At 56.8% G+C, this 22,059-nt stretch overlaps 1 protein-coding gene across 5 annotated transcripts in view; it reads left to right on the plus strand.

Moving 5' to 3' along the window:
- The window catches only part of CACNA2D2 (calcium voltage-gated channel auxiliary subunit alpha2delta 2), a 142,189-nt gene that overhangs the window by 61,197 nt on the left and 58,933 nt on the right, over positions 1-22,059 (plus strand). For all 5 annotated transcript variants that reach the window (XM_055275900.2, XM_055275869.2, XM_055275879.2 and 2 more), the window contains exon 3: positions 8,943-9,059. In XM_055275900.2, coding sequence (XP_055131875.2) covers positions 8,943-9,059 — 117 coding nt within the window. The remainder of the gene's footprint in view (positions 1-8,942; positions 9,060-22,059) is intronic.

Raw genomic sequence — 22,059 nt, forward strand, 5'->3', positions numbered from 1 at the left:
GAGGCTGAGGAGTTCTGATGAAAGGAAGGCAGGGCCAACTGGATGGGGAGGCAGCGGGAAAGAGCAGAGCCAGGGTGGGTGGCAAGGGGTCCCAGACGCCGACACAAACAATCTGCTTCCCATAAACATGGGCGCCCACACCAGCCGGCCGCACCCGGCGACTTCTGTGAGTTGGGAAAGTGCGGGTATGTTTACTCGCACTCCCCCGTGCCAGCTGGTATGCTGGGCACAGCTTCCCTCCCAGCTGCCTCGACAGCCGGCGGCTCCCAACTCAGGGAGGGGGAGCAAACAGGGGCCCCTGGTTCTTGCCTGCAGTTTGGTTCACCTCAGACTCAAATTCCCCACCCAGTGCTATTCCAGGCCACATTGAGAGGATGGGGGCCCTGAGAGTCTCCATGGCTGGTGTCCATGTGGCTGTGCTGTGCCAGAGTTGTCTCCCCTGCTCTCCGGCCCATCTGAGTAGACAAAGGCCTGGAGGCTGGAACTGTCCAGGGACACTTGTCTTGAGTTCAGGCAACAGATGCCCCTCCAGTGGGGTCCATGCCCTCCTCCCTCTACCCCAGCTGCTTTCTCAGTAGTTGCTTCTCTCTGGTGTGTGGTCAGTGCTCCAGTATCTCAGCACACCCAGAACCAATGGATGCCAATTGCAGGTGGGTGAGGTTGCAGGGAACCAGTGCCCCATGGGCCCTGAGATGTGTGGGTCTCTCCATGCCTCAGATTCTCTGCTCTGTGAATTCTGTGAATACTTTGTCTGAGTGCCACTCAGCAGTGGCACCTACATGAGGTCATGCATCATCCCCAGGAGGCCAGGGCAGATTCTTGGCTGTGAAGGTGTCTCCATGGTATTGCACCACCCACCCCAAGGCCTAGGTCAAGCATCTCAGATCAAGGAATGGTGGGAGCTCAGAGGCAGGGGCTCAGGGAAGCTGCTTGGGGAAAGTGCTTCTTGGGCGGGCACTCAGCAGCCAGTGCTAGAGCATTAACTTGTGACCTTGGAGATACATCGTGGATGGCTTTGGTCCTGCAGCATTTTTTTTGAGATACACAGGAGTGTGCCTCATGCTGGCATAGGCAGGCAGGGACACTGGAGTGTGCCCCCTCTCCAGCCCCCTTGCCCAGGGCCATTTGGGATTGTCACCTCTGTAGTAGGGAGACCTCATTTGATTCTTTCTCACTCCAAATCTGTCCCCAAAGCATCCCCGTGACCACCAAGGGAGCCAGAGCTTAGGGAAGATAAAGTCATAGACTGCAAGCTTCACATAGGCACACGGCCATAGGAATGCTGTTATCTAACGATGGCAGCCTGGAATCCAGCCACGGTGCTGGCTAATGATGGGTGAGTCCCTTCTCAGCATTCCTGACAGCTGGGCTAGAATAGTCCCTGTGGTGGGGGGCTCACTACTTATCCAGGTGTTGCTTTCAGGCTTTGGGAGTCCTGAGTGTGAGAAAGTTCCTCCCGCTTCCGAGCTGGATTCTGCAACCCTGTTCACAGAAGCCATCAGGAACCTTGGAGAAAGGACCTCTCATTTTGGAGCTGGGTGGATACCATTTCCTTCTAGGACTGTTCTCCCTTGAGATACAGGCCTTAACACTGGAGGCCTCACTCAGGTCAGGCCTGGTGTAAATGGATAATCAGGATTGCCACAGTTTTCAAGTCAGTTTGGAAATTCGCATATGTTTCAGAGGAGCAAAGGGCTACACCCAGGAATAGACCATGCCCAGCGTCTCTGGTGGGTGGTGCCTTGCCTGGGGGCACATTCAGGGCAGGCCTCACAGGCAGGCTCTGCACAAGGGCAAGCACAGGGAGGTTGGCACAGACTGGCCCTTGCTTGGCTGGGAGGATTTGGTTTATTGTTTTGTGTTGGGTTTTGTGTCTTTTGAAAAACAAGAGATTGAGCCTTTTTATGACATGGATTTTACAGCGTAACGAGGCAGCGTAATTTCCCATTCTCAGCGGCAAGTGCACTTTTTACACTAATTGCATAATTAGACATAATGTACTAATTGCGGTAATGGATGACAGTCAACTAAACTTTAACTTTGAAAACAGGGAGGCGTTGCTGGGGGTGGTAGGGGGGGGCTTCAGGCCCCTGTGAGTTTTGTGAAGGGAATCCTGCTGGTGAAAGCTCCTAGAAGTTGCCTCTTGAGGACAAGGGACCACAGAGCCACCGGGCCTTTCTCACCTTGTGGTCAGTCACATATCCCTCCTTCCTGGAGGATCCGCCTGTCCCCACCACCTGGGTATCTGCTCCCCTTGCCCTCACACCCTGTCTCCCCAGCTTCTGTCCCCCCAACAAGCCCTGCTGCAGCCACTGAGCAGTCCCTTATCCCCGCTTCTCCCAGCTTTTGCACCTGGCACTACTGCTGCCAAGCGTCCCTCGTCCCTGTCCACCCACAAAAACCCCTGCCCAGCCTTTCATACTGCTCAGATGTCCTCTCCCCTGGAAAGCCCTCCCCAGGCTTTTTCTTGCCCCCTACCACCTGGAGCAGGCCAGCCCCACTCCCAAGTGTCTCCTGCACACCTCTCTCTGCTGCCACCTGTCTGGGCATCTGTCCCCTCTGGATAGAGAGTCCCAGGAGGGCAGGGACGAGGTCTGTTCCATCTCTGCTGTTCCAGGGGGATGTAAGGAGGTGGGGATGGGGGAGGATAGTGCTATTAATGGGCTGCCGACCCAGGAGACCAGGCCAGGCGCCCTCCTCCCTGCTCCCACACTGCTGTGTGACCTCCACTGTAGCCCATGCAGGCTGATTGTAATGGCCTGGTTCTGTGTCTGTGATGCCCTCTAGAGAGAGTGTTCATCCCAGGCATTCTGTACTGGATATGAAGGGGAATTATTAATGGGACAACTAACATCACAGTGTACAAAACCTGTGTGTGGCAGGACACCATATACAGCTGAGTGACCATGGGGCCACCCCGCCTGGGATGGTGGCAGTGTGGCATGGCCACTTAGGAACCTAACATGGCAGTTGGCAAAAATGTCAGCAGCTGATGAAGCATGGAACTGAGTGGCATGCAGCCCCCCCTGCCTGGGCACCGATAGTGTGCCCTGAGGGCTCCAAGGGCCCCTTGCCCTACTGTAAGCCCTGTGCCAGGCCGGTGAAGGACAGGCCTCAGCCCCCTCCTGGGGAGCTGCCAGTCACACACCCAGTCTCGTGGCTGGTGTGTCCCCAGAGCAGCTGGATTAGGGTTTTTGTGTACCCACCATGGGGCAGCCCCTCAGTCCTATCAAGAACTAGGCTATAGGGAGAGCCCTGAGGGGTGCAGCCTCTCCTGGATCTGTCCCAAGTGCTGTCAGTGGTAGAGGGTCCTCAGGTGCCTGGCTACCCCATCAACCCTCCAGTCTTCAAGGTGGATTTGCAATTATGTCAATACCCTCTATTTTCTCACTGAGGCAGAAGGCCAGGTTAGCAGCCTAGAAGGGGTGGGTGAGGCAGGGGGCCCGGACCTGGCTCTGTCCTGACTGGCTAGGGTCCTTGAACTGGTCACTACCTGTCCCCAACTCCCCTACCTCCTTGTTGGCCCAGCTTAGGCTTCCTGAGCCACCACAAGCCCCCTAGCCACCCAGCCAACATCCCTGACATGAGTGTAGCCCAGTCTGGCAGCTGACCCCGGCCTCCATCTGCAGACCCTGTGGCCTCTTGAGGTGGTTCCCTCCCCAGGGCTTGTTCATTTGGGTAGGGCCTCAGGAGGCCTCGCCCACGGTCTCTCATCCACTGGCTGCCCTCCCTGCAGGGGCCTAATGGGCAGTTAAGACTTTCACCTGGCTGCTCCCTGTGGTGAAATGTGGTGAGGGGATTGGAGCGCCAGTCTCCCCGGAGTCATGCCTCGGGGCTCAGGCCAGGGGTGCTGGAGCACCTGACAAAACCCCAAGGTGAGCTGGATCTTTGAGGAGACAGCCGGCAGCAGGGCCAAGCCTGTGTCAAATCTTTCTTGTTCCATTTTCTTTCTGATTTAATTTTCCAGAGATTAGGGCTGTTCGCCTTCGCTGCGGAGAGGAGCCTTGCGTGCGAGTGCCTGTTTTGACTCCCAGGGTTGGGTGGGTGCTTAGTCGATTGGGCTGCCCTGCCAGTCTTTCCCTCATTTCCCTCCAGCATGGCCCTCCCACCTTCCAGGGGCCTCAGTCTTTCAGCCTCTGCCTGCATCTGCCCCAAGCCCTTCAGGCCTGCCCAGTTCATCCCTATGCCTCTTTTCCCATGGCTTTGCCTTCAAGTTTAGGGATAAAGGTGGGGAACAGAACTGTACAAAGAGTATGACCTAAAGCAAGGGCTTTGGATTTGACCCAGTTCAAACCCCGGTTTTGCATGTGCCTTAACCTCTCTGGCCTTCAGTGTCCTCTCTGCCACATGGAGATGATCAGAATGGACCCTCCTCAGGGGTTGTAGGAGATGAGTAAGGTCACGTGTGTAAACCGCCTGCCCCAGAGCAGCCAGAGCTAACACTCGGGGCAAACAGGGCTGTTCCTGCAGCCTCCTTGGCCCTTCCTCCTTGCTTTTCCCCACTCTCCTTTCCCCTCTCCTCTCTCCTTTTCCTCTCCCCTTCCAGCTTCTCCCTTGCCCTAGGCAGGTTTGGTGGTAGCTCAGGTCTGGGCTCCCCTGCTGCTGACTTTCTAAAATGCCTTCTGATTGGGGCCTGTCCAGGTCACTTGTCCTGAGGCCTTTAGTTTCCTGTGGTAGCTGTCTCTATGTTCCAGGCACGTTGGGGCTGGTAGTTGGACTCCCCTCTCCCAGGCAGGACTGTTAGGAGCTGTGGGAATGAGGCTGGCTCTCTTTGCTCCTGCCAGCATGCAGGCTTCCTGTCCAAGGTCACCATTCCTGCAAGGGTCCTCCAGGCTCGCCTCCCACTTACGCGGAGCCATGGGGGAAGCAGGAGGCTGGGCAGAGGGTTCGGGACTTCTAAGGAGGCATCAGCCCCCACGGGCCCTGTGAAGCCGTAGGATGGAGGGCTGGCCGGACTTGCCCTGATGCCTAACTGAAGAACTGCTAGAGCTGAGAGAGGGTTGGAGCTGGAGCCAGCTCTGGGGGAGGGGAGAGGTGGAGGGGCAGGTCTCCATCACTGGTGGGATAGGAGTGCCCTCAAGGGAGGAGGGCACCAGCTGAGCCATGGTCACCGGTACATGAAACAAGGGAGGGAACCAGGGATTCCTGGGAACAAGGGGCTCCAAACAGACTCCTGAATTGTCCCTTGGGACCTTAGCCACCCCTGTTCTCCCTGTTCCTCAGTCCTCCGCCACATCCCCACCTGGCTCCAGTCTGCTACCCTGTCCCACCAGCATCCTGGCACTCTCTGTGGGTTAAAGCTGCTGCCTCTCCCTCCCTATCACTGCTGGCACAGAGCTGGGGCAACCTGGGATCAGCTGGGCCCCATCGTGCTCCTTAGTCCAGCAGAGGTGGGGCTGTGCTGGCTGCGCTGCTGTGGGAGCAGTTGGCTTTTTCTAATTAACTCTCTGGGCCAAGGGCATCAGCGGGCATTGCCATCCTGCTGTGGTGGTTGAGGCTCTGCATCCGGTGCACCCTGGCCTTTCTGCCACTTCCCAGCTGGCCCTAGGAGCCAGGGCTAGAGGCTGGGGCTGGAGTGGGGCTAGCCCTGGGCAGAGTCTGTGCACTGGAGTTGCCCTGGGCTCTCCTGGAGTCCTGCTGGGCCTGCAGGTGGGAAGCACCTCCCTGGACCACATCAATGTAGAGATGACTTTTCTCCCAGGATGGGACCATCTGCTGGGCTGTGTCACTTAGATCTCCTGGGGATTTGGGGCTCAGCTCAGGGCCCACCCTAGAAGACAGGGACAATTGGAGCAAGTTCAGGGGAATGTTGAGGGGAGGGCTGTGGCACTAGGGGCTATCATTCGAGGACTGTTGCACCTCAAGGGCTCATTTGGGATTGGGGAGCAGGCTTGGCTGGCAGCGTGACCAGCCCCTGCACTTCTGGGATTCTGCTCTCCTCTCACCAGAAACCCCTTCCAGCCCATTTCCCTGGCCTTGCCCTAGAGAGGATTTAGATAGCAGGGCAAGGTGGAGGGGATGCAGGAACAGCGTGAGTGAAGGTATAGCTGTGGGAACTGGCCTGGCCTGGAGACCCAGAGGCCTGCAGGCACATGACAGGTCAGTGAGCTTGATGGGACCCAGGTGGTGGCACCAGGGCCGGCAGAAAGATGCTGTGGTGGGTCCTCGAGTAGAAGTAGAACAGGAAGAAAGCACGGTGGATGCATCCCTGGGCCCTGAGGGCTCATGCAGCTGCAGGCAGAAGTTGAGGAATCAGACCTGGGCCCAGCTGGCCCTAGGGCTCTGCTTTTGGATGTAGAATCCAGCATATGCATTTGCCAGGTGTCCACTGCACACAGACATGGTGCTTGGGAGAGAGAGAAGGAAGCTGGCCATGGCTATGCCCTATCAGTGGCGTCCCAGTGTCTAGGCTCCACCATTATCACCTCTGGGGCCGAGGCTAAGGTGTCGGAGACAAGGACAGGGTGGCTCAGTGTGGGAGACTGCCCAGACCGATCTGGGAGAACGGGGTGGGGCTGGAGGTGGGCAGACCCCAGGAAACTGAGGCTACCAGCTCAGGAATGGAGCCGATGGCTTTGGACAGCCCCAAGTGTACAGATCTAGCAGGGAGAGAATGGGGACAGGGAGGGACTATGATTCCATCTGCAGAATTCTGGTGATCCCAAACTAATAGCAGTAACAACAGCACAGGCTGCTCAAGGCATGGGTTTGCTGTCCCCAGCCTGTGAGGTGGGGACTACTGTTCTCTCATTTAATAGATCAGTCACGGAGGTTCAGAGATGAGTGACTTTTGGCAGAGTCTCAGCTTCCAAGGCCTCATGTCACCTGTTGGTGCCCTGAGGTGTGGGCCTGCCACCTAGAGAACCGCTCACTCTGCGGCCCCCTGATCCCCAGCACAGTCACCATGCCAGGCTGCAAGGGGCACCCTGGAGCCCAAGAGGAGGGACTCCTAGACTTTCCCAGGAGAACCATATGGTCCTGCCTCAGGTCCTGGGGCTGTACACAGCCATGGACAGCCCAGACTGTGGCTGCACCTGGGAATGACCTTGACAGTCTGAGGTATGAACTTCATCCCAGGCCAGGAGAAGCCGGGCAGCGGTGCCCCCTGCTGGTGCAAGTGGGTCGAGGCACCACTCTCCAGAGGCATCGGTGGATGTGGCTGAGACCATGGCCACACACACCCCGGAATGATCTGTCAAGGATAGGTGAAAGCTGATGGGGGATCTGGCTTTGCCACTCAATCACCTGGACTTGACCTTCCCTATCCTGTTTCTGTGCCTCAGTTTCCCCAACAGTAAGGTGCTAGGCTCTAGGTTCCCTGCCTTTCCTCAGTGATCCTCAGGGTCTGACCCCTCCTCACCCTGTGTCTCTAACACTGTCTCCCTCTGTGGACGTCTGTCCTGAGGCAGGGCCCAGGGGCCCAGGCAACATCCTGGCCTGGCACTCATTCGGGGCCTCTCTCCTCCCTGGCCATGTGGCCAGGCCTCAAATCTCGCCCCCTGATTGCTGCTACTCTGCGGGAAGGAGCGACTTCACCACAAATTATTTTGTTCTAAAAGAAGGACAAAAAGAAAAGAGAAGCCGGGAGGGATGGGGGTGGCGGGAGGAGGAGAAGATTGCCTGAGCCAGCTTTGTGTGGTGCTTTAACCCCTGGACTGCCAGGCACTGGGTAGCAGCAGGGCAGGGGCTCCGGCGGCACCCAACCCCCCCATCCCATCCCCCTGTCAGATGACAAGGTCTTATCTCCCTGCCTTCTCACTGTCACTCTACCGACCTTATCTCTGCTTGTCTGTCTTTCATAGGCTGCCTCTCCCCCCTCCTTTTCTCCCCTCATCACCTGCTCTCTGTCTCCACATCCCTCCACTTCTGCTCAGCCTGGTGGCACGGCTCAGTCGGCTCAGTCGTAGCAGCCTATTCTGTGACCTCTGGTGGTGAAGGAGCCTGTGCTTGGGGCACAGACCTCCTTGGGTCTCTTGAATGAACACATGGACCCAGCCAGGCTTGGAGACACATGCAGCAGTATATGATGCATACAAATGCACACACACACACATGCACACGCACACACCCAAGACCCAGCCGTGAACAAAGACACTTGCAGAAATCTGCTCCTAAGACTCACAAGCCCCTGGGGGGTTAGAGACCCTAACCCCACCCCAGCCCCAACATGCAGTCACGTGCACACAAACGGATATGTTGAGCCATCTCTCTCACACACACACACACACACACACACACACCCCTCATCAGATTTACACTGCCACATGCACTTGCACACAGACCACCCCCCTTGGAGGAAGGCTGGGCAGATTCATTCCCCCCAACCTGCCCCTTCCTCCCTGGTGCCCACTCCCCATATTCTGTGCCCTGAATGACAGAGGAGCCCGTAGGATTGCCCAGAGCTCCTGCTAGTTTCTGCAAGTGCCCTGGGGCAGCACCCACAAAAAAGGGTCCAGATGCCTGAGCAGTGTGGAGGCGTGGCTGTGTGTGTGCACATGCATGGGTGTGAGCATCTTTTTGGGATGGGGTGTGTGGTGTGTGCTTATTGACTCCATCTCCCCTCAACCTCCTGCCTCCTCTAGAGCCCACTCTTCCCCTCTGCTATTCACAGTTACCTTGAGCTAGTCGGGGGGGCTGCTCATGACCCTGAAAGGGGGGGCCCTGAGGCCCAGAGAAGGCAGTGACAACCCCATCCCACCAACCACAACGACCAGCCTAAACTGGGCCCTCACCCCAGATGCAAGCTACGGAGCCCCTGGCCTTGCCCTGCCTTCAAGTCTGTGGGGGCCCTGGCCCTCCATGCCCTCTCTTAGAGGCCAAAGACAGGGTCTGGGTGTGGGTGAGGACTGTGCTGAGGTGAGCTGTGCAGAGGGGTATGCAGGGCCCATGTCATGGGGACATGGGACCACCTGGTCTCACGCCTGGCTTCTGCTTCCTTCCAGATTTACAAGGACAACCGGAACCTGTTCGAGGTACAGGAGAATGAGCCTCAGAAGTTGGTGGAGAAGGTGGCGGGGGACATTGAGAGCCTGCTGGACAGGAAGGTGCAGGCCCTGAAGGTAGGTGTGTGTGTTGGGGGCAGGGGGGCGGCACTGAGGGAGGGCCAGGTGGAGAGGTCCTGTACCATGAGGGCAGTGTCCTGAGCCTTCATCACGTGGCCCTCCTGAGTTCAGCTGGGCCAGCATCAGCAGGGCTGTGCCCACGTGGAATGTGGGCAGCTGCGGCAGGAACAGGATGATACTATCTGGAGTAGCTGCATGAGAGGTGGTGACTTGGAGTCTTGGGGCTCTGTGTGAGCCTGAGGCTGGGACTGGGGCAGGGCCTACCCCTCCCTCCTTCCGGGCCCGGGGTTTTCCCATCCTTTTGGGTCCCCAGGTTTGTTTATGGGTGGTGCCCTGGATGGGCACCTGGCCAGGATAGTGACCTGCTGCCGGCGGAGTCTGCCCCTGAGGTAGGCTGCAGGCTGTCTTGGAGGGACTGTCAAGGGGGCTCTGCAAGCCCCACAGAGAAGGCCACGTAAGGATGGGGGCTGCTCTGCCCATGGCTTTGAGTGTTTCTCTGCTCCCCCATCTGGGCCTCTATATTCAGAGAGGTTGTGCCTGTCAGCCTCAGGCCACTGTAGTTCTGAGGGGTAGCAGGAACATGCTGGGCTGCTGTGACAAAGCAGGCAGACCCCTGGCACTCAGCCCATTCCAGGGAGAGTAGGTGGGATGGGGCTTCTCAGCTGCCAGGTGAGCAGGGAAGGTCATATGTAAATGAGTGAGAGGCATCCAAGCTCCCCCCAGATCAGAGGCATACCTGCAGTTGCTCCAGCCTGTGTCAAAGACAAACTAATCCAATAAAAGAATGAAGCTGGGCATGGTGATGCACACCTGTAGTCTCAGCTACTCAGGAGGCTGAGGCTTGAGCCCAGGAATTCAAATTCGAGGCTGCAGTGGGCCATGATCGTGCCACTGCACTCCAGCCTGGGCAATAGAGTAAGAACCTCATCTCTTTAAGAAAGAAAAAAAAAAAAAAAGAAAGAAGAAAAAAAGGAATGAAGTCTTCTGATGCTTGCTTGCTACAACATGGATGAACCCGAAAACATTATGCTAAGTGAAAGAAGTCAGTTACAAAAGACCACATGTTGTGTGATCCTGTTTCTATGAAATGTCCAGAATAGGCAAATCCATAGAAATGGAAAGTAGATGCATGGGTGCCTGGGAAGGGAAGGGATAGGGAAGGCCTGCTAATGGGTACAGGGTTTCTTTTTTGGAGTGATGAAAATATTCCAAAATTAGATTGTGGTGATGGTTGCACAACTCTGAATATACTAAAAACCACTGAATTGTATACTTTATTTGGGTGGATTTGCTGGTGTATAAATTGTATCTCAATAAAGCAGTTTTTTAAAATGAACAAGTCTACACAGGCTGTGCCCAGGCTCAGGCCAGGGTCCTGGCTGGGTTAAGTTAGGGTGGCCACCCCAGCCCACACCCTGCCATATCCAGTCCCCAAGAGAGAACCAGAATTTCCTTCTCCAGGAGTTGGGCCCTGCTGTCCCCCATGGAATCCCCTGCCTGTCCCTATGTGACCTGGGGCCATGGAATAGGTGGAGGCTGCTTCTTGGGGCCAGCTTCCCAGAGAAGGTGGACTCTGAGGACCTCCCACCCAGAGGACCCAGAGCAGGGCTCCACCCAACCTTCAGATCTCCTGGACACGAGTATGGGAGACAGCGGGGAGCAGGCAGAGCCACGCCTTCTGCAGGGATAGCAGCCCATTACGCTCGCCTCTCTCAGCCAGCGCATCGCGCCCCACCTTCTCACCTTTCTGAACTGGGCGGGCCTGGATGCCCTTCTCCTGCCTTTCCCTTGTTCTCCGACTTTGTCTCCGCCCCACTTCCTTCCAGACCCCTCATTTGCACACTACTTCCCAGCTTTGCTGCCCCCTGTCGAGTTTACAAATGTGGGTACGCAGCCCTGAACTTGTGTTGGAACTGTCTGATAAATGCGGAAAGGGGCAGCCCTCAGGCCTTTCAGCCTGCCACTCACCCAGGCTGGCACAGCAGGGGTGCTGAGTGCTGGCAGAGACAGACGCCTGACCCACCCTCCATGCGTGGAGCCCAGGGCCCAGCCTCCTGCCCAGCCCCTTGGGAATCACAGGGCTGGGGTCTCTTTCCAAGCCACTTGCCCCACCCCTAAAGGAACAATCAACTCCGATAGCTTGGGAGGAGCAGCCAAAGGCCTGAGGTCCTGGTCCCAACCCTCTCCCTGCACCCCCCTTGCTGGACTCTGCTATGTGAGGCAGACAGATGTCTCTCCCTTCTACTGCACCTGCAGCCCAGCCGTGGCCTGGGACAGCCGGCACTAAACAGAAATTATTTTCTTTTCTTTTTTTTTTTTTTTTTTTGAGACAGACTCTCACTCTGTCGCCCAGGCTGGAGTATACTGGTGCAATCTTGGCTCAGTGCAACCTCCGTCTCCTGGGTTCAAGTGATTCTTGTGGCTTAGCCTCCCAAGTAGCTGGGATTACAGGCGCCCACCACCATGCCCAGCTGTTTTTTCTATTTTTAGTAGAGACGGGGTTTCACTATGTTGGCTAGGCTGCTCTCAAATTCCTGACCTCAGGTAATCCACCCGCCTTGGCCTCCCAAAGTGCTGGGATTACAGGCATGAGCCACCGCATCTGGCCCAGAAATTATTTTTTATGAGAAATGATGGGGAAAGGCATGCACTGACCAGACAGACACTCACCGTGTGCTGAGTCTATCATGCATCATTCTCACAGCAACCCAGAGAAGAAAGCCCTGGCTACCCTCACTTCACAGAGGGGGACACTGGGACTCAGAGGTGCCATGCATCAGGCCAGGATATGGCAGAGCCAAGATTTGAGCTCAGGTCTCCCTGACTCTGAGCCAGTCCCTTGACTCCCCACATTATTCCTGAGGCGTGCAGTGAGCCCACAGCCCATGGTCTCCCAGCGCTCCTGGGCAGTGAACTCCTCCTGCTGCAGCACCCCCGGCTCCAGACACACGAGATGCTTCTGCCCATATTCCCAGAGGAAGGGGAGGACCACCCTTGCCCCTGGTTGGTCCTAATTGTTGAAGATGTGCTTTGGTCTTAATTATGTTTTAAATGTGCTTTTAATCAAGTCCTGGCCCCTTTCTCCTTTTTCACATTTGTTTGCAGCCTGAGTGTATATGGAGGGAGGGCTGTTGGGGGACTGGACCCCCACCCCCCACTACATTGTTCCTCTCTCCCTGGACCCCATCCATTAATCCAATTTAAATCCTTTGCTCTGGTCTGGAATTCTAATTGGGGGCTTGCAAAGAGGGAGCTGAGCAACACAGGACGGAAGTTCATTGTCTCATCTAATCAGGGACAATCAGATGTTTGTAACGAATTTCTCCAAGCTGCAAAGGGTGGTTGCTGGGGCCAAGAGTCAGGAGGGAGCAGGCCAGATCAGGGGCCTTGCAACGCAAGCAACCAGCATCCCCAAGTCCGGGAAACAGGCTGGGCCCTCAGCTTCAGAGACATGCAGGGGTACCTGTCTTGGAACTTTGACTACCTAGGGAGATGGGGGCCTCTGAACTAAGGCCCACTCTCTCAGATTCTTGAGTCCCAGGAAGAATAGGGAGGTGGCTAAGTTCTTATAGCAGACTTGGACCCAAGTCAGGACTCTCCTGCCCTCCCAGCTGGGCCCTGTTCTACAGCCTGGCTCTTGGGAAGACCAACCCCTCATCATTACATTCCTCCTCCATCTATTCACCAACATCCGCCAGTGGCTACCGTTTACCATGCCCTGTTCAGGGCTAGGGGTGCAGTGATGAAGGACAAGCTCTGTTTCTGCCCTCGTGGAACTCTCAGTCCAGTCCTGTCCCAGGCCTTAGTTTCTCCCCCTATGAAATAGGGACATGAGCACCCTCCCTGCCCAGCACTTATGGTTTCACAACTCCAGGGGCGTCAACTTGTAAAGACCACAGTGTGGACAATCCCTTGAAGGTTGTGCCCCTGCAGCACCATCCTGTGCCGTGTGGCTCGGAGGAGAGGCCATGAGGGAAGGGAAGGCACTGCCCAGGATTAGGTGAGGGGTGACCCCAGTGGGAGAGATTCCAGCCTCCTCTCAGGGACACAGCCAAGGGTATCGAGGCTCAGCGGGCTTGGTTCCTAGAGAAAGGGAAGCCCAGGGCTAGGACAGCAAGGCCAGAGCAGGTTCCAGAAGGACATCAACATGGTGGCTGGAAACCTGCTTTCCAGGAGGCCCTTTTGCCTCCTTCCTCAAACAAACCAGAGGTGGTGGGAGGCCCCGCTAGGAATTTAGCACCTGGAGACCCCAGCCCCAGGCTTAAGCCCAGCACCCCTCCTAACATGCCCATGCCTCCCATCCTCCCCCTCCGATTGTCCTAAGGGTCAAACCTGTGCCTTACTGCAGCATTTTTGAACCCTGGTTGCACATTGGAATTGTCTGAGGAGCTTCTAAAATCATGGCACCCAGCTTCTGCCACAGATCAAGCGCATCAGATTCTCGGGGGGTCGGCAGGGGTGGAGGGGCAGGGCATCAGGATGTTTTAATGTGCCACAGATGATTCTGTGTAGATTCAGAGTTCAGGAATTTTTTTTTTTTTTTTTTTTTTTTTTTTTTGAGACGGAGTCTCGCTCTGTCTCCCAGGCTGGAGTGCAGTGGCACGATCTTGGCTCTCTGCAAGCTCCGCCTCCCGGGTTCACGCCATTCTTCCGCCTCAGCCTCCCGAGTAGCTGGGACTACAGGCGCCCGACACCACGCCTAGCTAATTTTTTTTTTTTTTTTTTTTTTTTTTTTGTATTTTTAGTAGAGACAGGGTTTCACCGTGTTAGGCAGGATGGTCTCGATCTCCTGACCTCGTGATCCGCCCGTCTCGGCCTCCCAAAGTGCTGGGATTACTGGCGTGAGCCACCGCGCCTGGCCAGAGTTCAGGATTTTTCCCAGAAAATGGTCGAAATCTTTGCTTCCCAGGATTACTGGCCTCTGAGTGCCCACCAAGTGCCGGACCTGAAATAAGCCTGCATGCTCTGTATTGCTCTGAATCCTCACACAGGTCACTGGGTTACTCTCCTCTCTCCATTTTACATTTGAGGAAACTGAGCTTTAGAGAGCTTAAGCCACTTGCTCCAGGTCTCACAGCAAAATCAGGGCTTATTTATTTAGGAGACAGAGTCTTGCTCTGTCACGCAGGCTGGAGCGCAGTGGTGGGATCTCAGCTCACTGCAACCTCTGCCTCCGAAGTTCAAGCAATTCTTATGCCTCAGCCTCCCAGGTAGCTGGGATTACAGGTGTGTGTCACCATGCCTGGCTATTTTTTTGTGTTTTAGTAGAGCTGGAGTTTCACTATGTTGCCCAGGCTGGTCTCAAACTCCTGGGCTCAGGTAACTGCACGCCTTGGCCTCCCGAAGTGCTAGGATTACAGGTGTGAGCCATAGCACCTGGCCAAAACCGGGGTTTAAATCCAGATAGTTGGGCTCCAGACCCCACAAATGGCTTCCCAGCCACTGCCCTCCTCTGTGCTACCATTAGTGGCCATGTGGTGTTTGCTGTCCAGAGTGGGACAGGGTCGAGGGAACAGGAGATGGGGCACTGGTTTCCTCTGACAGGGGCTTGCTCTCTGATGACCTAGTGACCTTGGGCAAGTCCCTGCCCCCCTCAGTTTCTTCCCTGGGCAGTGAAGACAAGACACTGAGCACCCCTCCCACACCCCCATGAGGCTCAGATGGATGGGAGGGGCAGCATGCAGTTCTGGCCTTGGTTCTAGGGGCTCCAGCGGGCATTGTTCCCACCATTGGCGGCCTCTCTGGGGAATGAGCATCATTTAAAGAGTAAAATTAAAAACCCTTCTGCACACAGCCGCCCTGCTTTTGCTGCTAATGGCCACTTAACCCAATTAAAGTGATGCATTGTTGGCAGTGTGACCGGGTCTGTTCAGGAACTGGGCTCTGGGCTGGGCATTCAGAGGGGCAGGAGGTGTGAGCCAGGGAGGGAGCCAGGGATGGTGGGGCAGCAGACCGCTCCCTTTGTCAGGAAGGAGACCATCCTACCCAGCTCCCACCTCCTTTCTAAAGCCTTATCTAAAGCAGGGCGTCAGCCTCGGCACTGCTGACACCTTGAACCGCATCCTGCTTTGCGGTGGGGCTGCCCTGTGCACTGTGGGATGTTTAGCAGCACCCTTGCCCTCTACCCACTAGATGCCAGCAGTACACCACTCTTCCAGTTGTCATGACCAAAAATGTTTCTAAATATTGCCAAATGTTGCCTGGGGGCAAAGTTGCCCCAGTTGAGAACCACTGGCCTAACGGGACAGAGATGCAGCCCTGGGAGCCACAGCAGGGAGATACTGGGGGCCTCGGAGAGGTGCAGGCGGAAGGGCCAGCAGGAGAAAGATCACTTCAGTCCAAAGAGGTCACAGGAAGGCTGCCTGGAGGAGGCAGCAAGATGTTGGGGAAAGTTTGGCACTGAGGCAGCTGGAGACCAGTTCAGCTGGGTCCACTGGTGCATTCACTGACAAGGGTGAGACAAACAGGTTGGCCCCTGGAGGACCAGGCCATGGGTGTCGCCTACTGCCAAGGCCTGGCCTGGAACAGAACACCAGTTCTGCAAACTCATGAGCATTTGTAGAACAGTTGCCAGGGCTGTGGCTCTGGGTTGTGGCTGGGGCTCAGCCTCTGGGATCTGACTCCACACTAGGGAAGCTCTAAAAGGCAGTAATGGTGGATGGACAGGGAGGAAATCCTGTGGCATTGGCTGCCTCCTCCCACCCTTCTCTGGGCAATTAAAAGGTGTTTATGTGGGGCTGGCAATGGCTTCTGCCTCCCCTCCATTATGAACATTAAGAGATCTTGACCCTTCCACTCTCCTGCTCTTGAAAGGAGCCGCAGACACGTGGAGCCAATTAGGCGCACGCGTGGGCGCCAAGCGCCCAAGCAGCCTTTTCTCCCTGATTGCGGCGTTTACAGCTGATTATTCTCCCCTCACCCAAACAGTGCCGCTGCTTCCTGGCAAGGTGCCGCCCACAGGAGCCAGCTGGGGGTCCCCAGGGATTGGGGAAGCATTGGGGATTGGGAATCTGTTGGACACCCATTGTGTGGGCACCCCTGGGGCCCTCCGCCTACAGAGGGAGGCAGCCAGAGAGCTGGCCGGCAAGGAGATAAGGAAGGGACTTGGTGGTGAACACTAGGAGAGACCAGGGAGCATGCAGTGGCAGAGCGACCACCAAGGAATGCCATCAGAGAGGGCTCCTTGGACAAGGTGGCCTGGATGTGTGCGGAAGGGACAGTAAACCCAAGTGTCCCTGGGGTCAGCGTGAGCCTTGGGCAAAGATGCTACCCCCAACAGCTGGACATGAGTGTGGGGACGGCCTTACCTGCCTGCATCTCTGTCTGGCCGTCGAGAATCCCGAGACCCCTTGAAGGCCTCCAGCTGGGAGCTGGTCTCCCTGGAAAGGTCAAGGGAGACAGTGCAGGTGGGACATGGCTGGGGCATGGCCAAGGGTCCTCAGGAGAAATAGTCATTCTCTTGTCTTCACCCACCTGCCTGAGCTAGTGGTGGTCAGACAAGGGCCTGGCCCAGCCTGCCAGGCCTTGGGAAAGGTCAACTTGTGGATTTGGGGCTGAGCTTCTCTGGCTCCTGAAACTGCCCCGTGGAGCAGGCCCTTCTCCTGGGACCTACTCCAAGTTGCAGGGACCTCAGGAGGGGTCAGAAGCACAGTGATCATTCCTGACTAGCACCTGCTAGTCAAAGGAAGGGTCTAGGGGGCTGGTGTGCAACACCCCTGAGGCCCACAGAGCCTGATGGGTGAGCCCCACACACCTGTACCCAGCCACGGAATTCTCCCTAGTGGCTGAAGTTCAGAGGAAGGGATTGACTGCAGGCATGTGTCAGGCCCGGAAGCTCAACACCCTGGGTGTCGTGACTGGTGTCACCCCACCTCCTGTGGGGACACCTTGGCTGAGCCGCCCCAGGCCCAGCTCTCACTACAAGAGCCTGTCCCGCCCTATGGCCTTGCTTTTGATGCCAGGTGCCTCCCCTGGGAGTGCCATGCAGCCTGCCTGTCTTTCACTCGCTCACTCAGTCATTCAGCAAACCTCTGCTGCCCCAGCCTGGCCCTAGGCCAGGTGTGATTCCACTCTCTACTTGGTGCAGGCCAGAATGCCCGTTTTACAGATGAGAAAACAGAGTCTGAGACTAGATGTCAACCCTGGTCACTGCCTGGGTGAGGCAAGGTCACAGTTCCCCTTGCTTACCCTGGCTCCGGAGCCTGTGTACCTGCCCTCCCAGAGCTCCCAGGGATTGGGAGGAAGCAGAGTGGTGCTGGCTGGGGCAAAGGGGAAGGCCAGGGGCAGGAAGGGAAGGTGAGAAAGCCAGGTGGAGGGCAGAGCATGAGCAAGGGCCTAGAGGCAGGACCTCGACTGGGGGTTGCTGGGGAGCAGCTGGAGAGGATGGCCATCCCACTCAGAGAAAGCTCCAAGTGCAGGCTGGGAGCTGTTGCCCCAAGTTTCCTTTTTAATACCCTTGCACCCCACCTCCAGAGGAGAGGAATCCAGGACAGGGAGATGAGAGTCCATTGAATGGAGAACCCCAGGGAGGGAGATGTATGTGTCTCCACTCCCCAGAGAAGGCCTGTGTAGAGGGAGGATCCCCTGATGGTGCCCACTTCTCCAGGGATCCCATGTGGCGAAGGGAGCAGATGCAAGGAGGCGGAGGGAAAGGGCCTGCAGGTGCCACAGGGACAAACCAGCCTAATTTAGGATCAGAGAAGTAAGAATTTTAATTGAGTTTTAATAGTGTCTGGCCCTTCGTTCTGAAATCCTCGTGTGCGAGGCTGGGGGAGGGTAGGTGCATGTGAGGAAGGGCAAGCCGGTGGCCAGGATGATCCCTGCCCTGGGGCCCAGACTTCAAGGAGATGGGGAACAGGCTGTGGGGTCCCAATGTGCAGAGCAGCTAACGTGGGACAGGCAAGTCTAAGATGACAGCCTGGAGGAGGTAGCATCTGAGCTGAGCCTTGGAAGGCAGGTGGAATTTCCAAAGGTAGAAGAAAGGAAGAAGGAAGGCATCTCAGTAGAGTTCCCAGCCTGGGCACTGTCCTAGCAGTGAGAGTGAGCAGAAATGACTCAGGCTGAATCCGCTGAGATGGCAGTACTGGGGGCTGGGAGGGGAGCCTGGAAGGTTTGGCCTGGGCATCAGTTTCCACTGCAGGGGAGAGGGTGCGTGGGGGTGACAGAGGCAGGGCACAGGGCTCTACGCCTGAGTTCTGGGGTGGTAGCTGCATATCCACAAGCTTGGCCCTGTGGAAGCATGGCCCTGGGAGCAGCCAGTCACTTCTCTGGCCCCACTTTCTGTGCCTTAAAATACATAGCGAGCGATGCCTCTCTGTGGCAGTGGGTACCCCTGTGGGAGGTACCTTGGCTTACAGGGGTGCTGCTGGGGAAGGCCAGTGCCACAGGCCCAGGGTGGGGGGATAGGGTGGCAAGAAGGCCCTCGGGACCCTCCTAGACCCTCAGCTGTCTTCCCTAAGCTAACCCCTGAGGTTTCACCGGCTCCAGGTGCCATGGTGACCTGGGCAGGGGCACCTGAGGTTTTCCTGGAGGAGACTCCACCTTGACCCTGGCTCCTCCTGTCCTGGGATACTAGGTGCCTCAGGTTCCATTGCTTCAGCTTCTGTTTACTGAGCACTGGACGTTGCTGTGTGCTGGCATGGTAGTAGGTTACCAGGTACGGGGACAGCACGAATAGACCTGTTGGGCCCCTCCCTTGAGGAGTGCAGTCTGCTGAAGATGGCAGTGATGCATGCCACAAAGGGTGGAGCCATGGGGCAAGCCCATGGGGATACTTGACCAGGCCCAGGGGACCTGGGAGGAGGGAGGATTTAGCTAGGCAAGGGAGAATAAGGGAGCAAGAAGGCCCAAGGTCCTGAGGTGGAGAGCGCATGCGTGTGTGTTGGGGTGCGTGCATGCAGTGGCGGAGGGTCTTGCCCACTGGCAGGCTCCACAGAGAACATGTGCAGATGCAGTGTGAGGCCGGTCTCCCTGGGGTACACGGGGCTCCCTGGGGTCTAGCTGAGACCCCATGCAGGGACTACATCCCACACAGTCCAGTGCACTGCCCCAAAAAAGAACCTGTGGCCAAGGGTCCCTCTTAGGCAGGTGCAGCATGGCACGGGGTGCCCATGACTGGAACCAGAGCATAGAAGGTAGCCAAGAATCAAAGCCCTCACACACCCTGTGCTGCATCCCACACTCACACTTGAGCAGCACCAAGCCCTTGGCAAACCTCACACTCTGAGCCTCAGTTTCCCTACCAGTACAGTTGGAACAGGTATGGCCACACAGATCTGTCATCAGTGTTTATGCCCAGGCTTTGGTGACACCAGTCCAGGGAAGGATGCTTCTGGGGGTATCACGTGGGGCAGGCCCCACAGACAGATGGATCTGTCCTCCTTTAGCTCCGCCCCGTGTGGAGGTACGGGGACAGCACGAATAGACCTGTTGGGCCCCTCCCTTGAGGAGTGTAGTCTGCTGAAGATGGCAGTGATGCATGCCACAAAGGGTGGAGCCGTGGGGCAAGCCCATGGGGATACTTGACCAGGCCCAGGGGACCTGGGAGGAGGGAGGATTTAGCTAGGCAAGGGAGAATAAGGGAGCAAAAAGGCCCAAGGTCCTGAGGTGGAGAGCGCATGCGTGTGTGTTGGGGTGCGTGCATGCAGTGCCTCCTGCCAGCCTTCCCCTCTTTGGGGGCCTTGTCAAGGGCCCTGTCCCCAACTCCCATTTCTGAGGGCCAAATTATCCAGCTGCTCGAAGCTTCCTGCCTCCTGGCACAGGCCTGGGGGCCCTTGTTTGAGAGGCTGGTCACGGTTGTCGGGCCCTTTGTTGCAGCCTCCTGTGTTTGCCCACTCTGTGCCTTGACAAATGGGAGTTGCAGCGTGTTTGCTGTGTCAACACCAGCTGGAGCCCAGTTATGGAGATCAGCTAGGGCAAGACGCCCCATCCTTCAGCCTCCCGGGTGCCTAGGGTCCAGCCCCTCCCTGGGCAGGGTTGGTGGACAAGTGGGCAGCTCTCCATTCTTGATTCACATATTCATCCCACAGGACTGCCAAGTGCAGGCTGGGCAGGCATCTGAAACCAGCAGGGGCAGCCCTAGGCAATGGGGTGGGACTTAGAAAAGGTCAGCAGGGCAGGCAGTCTCCACCTGGCACAGCAGCCATGAAGCCTTTGAAGATTCAGTGTGGGGCTTCCCAGCCTTCTATTCAAGATCCATCTGAGCAGCCCTGGTTCTCTCCTCCCCTGTGTCCCCAGTCATCAGGTCTGGCAGCCTCTGAGGAGAGGAGCCTTAGGTGGTCAAGCAAATGGACAGAAGAACAGACAGATAGACAGTGAGGCAGGGTCAGGACAGGGGATGGGAATGCCGGGATAGGGCTTGAGGAGACCAGGAACCAGGCAAGCTGAGATCCATCCATGAGCTGCGTAGGCATAGGCCAGGGGTCAGGGAGCCACAGTCCTGGGGACGGCAGAAATGAGCAGCTTTGGTTGGTGACTGGCACTGAGGGGCAGCTGTCAGAGACAGATTGGGGGACAGGGGACCAGAAAGGGGAAGCAGCTTACCCTGGGTCTGGGGGGAACCTGGGTTCTTTCACTTTAGCCAACACTGCTCCACCACTTAGGGACCAGGTCTGTTGGCCGCGTAGCAGAGCTAGGCCAACTAAATCCTGTTTACTTCTGAAATAAGACACCCCACCCGCTTCATACGTAGGTTTTCCAGAAATGAGTCTGTGAGGGTGACTCGGCTTCCAGGGCAGCATGGATCAGGCAACTGGATGAAGAGGGAGAAGCGCCAGGCGAGATCGCAGCTACAGCACTGACCCATCAGCCTTGTGGCCTTTGCCAGTGATTTCCTTTTTCTCCTCAGTTTCCCCATCTGTAGATGGGCAGTAAGAGTCCCCCTGGTAGGACTGCCAGTAGGGTCTTCTGAGCGGAGGTGTGGCCAGTGTGCAGATCACCTGTGCCGTGTGGCTATCGCTATTGAAAGAAGGGGCATCACGTTTTTCTGAGCTTGCATCTTGGATCCTTTGCTCCAGGAGGGGGCTTGGCAGGGAAGATTCCTGTCACTTGACTCCACTTTGAGATTCTGTGAAAAAGTGTCCGGTTACCTGGAAGCACAGGAAAGGGGCGTTGAAGCTGAGGCTAGAGGGAAGGAGGGAGTTTGCACCTCAGAGCAGGGAGGAGCATTCTGACAAAGGGAACAGCCTGTGGCAACCTGGGGGAGTGGAGTGGAAGACCTAGCAGAATCCAGGGCGGCCGCCAGCTTCCACTGTGCGGGGAGCCAGGCTCCAAGTTCTGAATGGGGTTGGGCAGTTAGACTCCAGTCCACAGAAAGTGGGGTGGTCAAGGTGGAGGCCATTGTAGTTGTCAGGGGAGGGGTCAGAGGCCTGAAGCCAGAGCTAGGGCTGCAGGGATGTCGGGGTTGACTCAGGATAAGGTGAGGCAGCCAGGGAGGGATAGTCTGGGACAGCTCCTGGTGCTAAAGAGGATGGAGGGTGGAAGCAGTGCCTGTGGGCCAGGGGATCGCTGGCGGGAGCAGACTGCAGGGTGAGAAGGCAGAACCCCCAGGAACCAACGTGGTTGGTCGGGAAGCACTGCCTGCCTCTCGTATTCCTTCCTCAGATGTCTGCTGACCCCTCCCCAGGAGGCAGCCAGTGAGCTGGTGGGGTGCAGCAGTGAGCAGTTCCCAGTCACCTGGAGTCAGAGGGCATGGCCTTTCCCCTGGACTCACTCACATCCTGGGGTCCTGGTACAAGTGTACCATCATGTTCCTGGCCGGAGTTCTGAGGAGCTTGAAGCTTTTCTGAGTTTGCATCTTGGTCCCTTGGCTCCAGGTGCTGGGGGCCTCGGGGCCCTGCTGGGGGATAGTTTTTAGACTGATGGGCTTCGGAGTCCCAGATCATCTTCCTGTGTCCCTGTAGTGCCAAGGGCTGAAGAGTTGGGGAGCAGGGCACCATGGGGTGGGAGGAGTGCCCTGGGCTGATGCATCCCCACCACGAGTCAGGTGAGAGAGTTGGGA

This window comes from Symphalangus syndactylus, chromosome 1 (genome assembly GCF_028878055.3).
Source record: "Symphalangus syndactylus isolate Jambi chromosome 1, NHGRI_mSymSyn1-v2.1_pri, whole genome shotgun sequence".
NCBI classification, from domain to species: Eukaryota; Metazoa; Chordata; class Mammalia; order Primates; family Hylobatidae; genus Symphalangus; species Symphalangus syndactylus.